Here is a 2,163-nt window from a genome sequence, read left to right as displayed (position 1 = left end):
GGAGAGTTTCTAAATTTTTAAATAAAAATATTTTTACAAGATATGAAATGTCGAGAGTAATTATTACTAATGGAGGATCTAATTTTAGGAATAAGAGAATTGAAAAATTAATTAAGAAATATGATTTTATGCATAGATTCTCTACTACTTATCATCCTCAGACTACCGGTCTAGTAGAGATATCAAATCGTGAAATTAAATGAATTTTAGAAAAAGCTATAAATCCTTATAAATTGAATTGGTCTGCTAGATTAGTTATTGTATTATGGGCATACATAACTGCTTATAAGACTCCTATAGGAATGTCCCCATACAGACTTATTTTTGGAAAAAAACATGTCATTTACTAATAGAATTGGGGCATAAAGCATTTTGGGCTAGTAAGAAAATTAATTTTAATTTAAAGGATACTGGTGAAAAAAGATTATTGCAACTCAATAAACTTGAGGAGATTAGAAATAAAGAATATGTTAATGCAAAAATCTATAAAGAGAAAAAAAAATATGTCATGATTGAAAGATTTTTCAAAATAAATTTGGAACTGGATAAGAATTTTTATTATATAATACAAGATTGATAATATTTCAAATAAAATTAAAATCCAGATTGTTATGACTATTTAAAGTGATTAAAGTCTTTCATTATAAAACTATTGTTATTAAAGATCCTAACACTTGAAAGATATATAAAGTTAATGGGCATCAATTAAATTATTATTTTGAAGGGCTCTTACCACAATTTAAAAAAATTTTAATGTTAAGTCAGCCCAACAAAACAAATGGTATGTCGGGTTGACGATGTTAAACAGAAAGCTTTATGGGAGGCAACATATATTGTTTTTTTGGTAGAAGGAGCATGAGTCAGCTCCCTACATGTTAAAATGGGTGAAATTACAAAAAAAGGTTGGTTGGGAAGTCCCCAATCTAGAAAATAAAATACAAGGTTACTCACTCATAAGGGATGAACCAACCACCAAAAAACACCCAAGACAGGAAGGAGAAGATATATACATACACCTATGTATATATATTTTCCAACAACACAGTCTGAAAAAAAATCAGAAAATACAAATCAGCCCCCAAACAAAACAAAACATCTGAACACCCAGTAACAAACAAACAACACAGCCTCAGTAGCAAAGCAGGACTAATCATGGCCTCAAACAATGTCCCAGCAATCATTTATGCACTCTTAGGTAAGGGATTTGAAGTTTGTCCCTTGAGTTAGTAAGTTGAGGGGGGAGAGGATTGTGGATACCTCAGGATGTTCAGCATTAGCACCCTCCATAGCGAGGAAATTTGCAGGTCTCACAAATGAGAAGTGAATATTACTTCCAATGCTGAGCTTTTTAATTATGTGAAGCCATTGATTAATATGCCAAGAGGAAGACATCTTAAAATTTAGTAGCTCCACTAGCAGGGAGGAGTCCACTTCTGCAACAATCCACTGCCACTTATTCTCCTTAGCAAATTTTAATGCCCAATATAAGGCAGCAGCTTCAGTGTCTAAAGCATCTTCAGCAATATAAGGGGCCTTATAGAACAGCAAAATATGCTCTGTGTGATCTCTAAAAATTCCCCAAATACCTGCTCTCTTCTTTGTGTAGCTTCCATCAGTATTGATTTTAATGAAAGGGTAAGGAGGTATCTCCCATCTAACCTTGATGATCTTAATATTATTAGCACCCATGTAAGTTATGGTCTGCAGGATCTTGGGGAACTTCCTCCAATTTATCATCACCCTTGTAGCACTGGCCACCCTCACCTCATGTTTGGCCATGTTTCTAGCCATCCAAATGAACCAAGAAACAATGAAGGGGATTGGCATGAGATTAATCTCTTTCCAATGTTTAATACAATCTGTAAAGTTATCCCAACCAATGTTTATCATGTTGATAGTCATTTGGGAAGTCAATCTATTCCAAACCTCCTTAGCAAAATTGCACCTGAAGAATAAATGATCCCTTGAGTCCTGATCAAGCTTGCATAGGTGGCATCTAGAAGGACCTTTCAGGACTTTTAATTTCAGAATATCATCAGTAGGAAGTAGGTTATTAAGAACTCTCCAAGAAAAGAACAACATGGAAGGGGTAAGGTGTTTTTGGTAGGAGGAAACATTCCACTGGTACGTGTCCCAGCTGTATAAATAGTTCTGGATATCTTT

General features: G+C 34.0%; 1 protein-coding gene across 1 annotated transcript; it reads right to left on the bottom strand.

Moving 5' to 3' along the window:
• Positions 1-1,257: 1,257 nt before the first annotated feature.
• LOC110038657 lies at positions 1,258-1,779 on the bottom strand (the record flags this gene model as incomplete). The annotated part of the gene is made up of 1 exon (XM_020743554.1): positions 1,258-1,779. A coding segment is annotated over exon 1 (522 nt), but the record flags the coding sequence as incomplete, so codon positions are not given.
• Between the last annotated feature and the right edge of the window lie 384 nt (positions 1,780-2,163).

Source organism: Phalaenopsis equestris, unplaced genomic scaffold, assembly GCF_001263595.1.
Source record: "Phalaenopsis equestris unplaced genomic scaffold, ASM126359v1 Scaffold233400, whole genome shotgun sequence".
Taxonomy (NCBI): Eukaryota; Viridiplantae; Streptophyta; class Magnoliopsida; order Asparagales; family Orchidaceae; genus Phalaenopsis; species Phalaenopsis equestris.
This window is presented reverse-complemented; position numbering and strand designations above follow the sequence as displayed.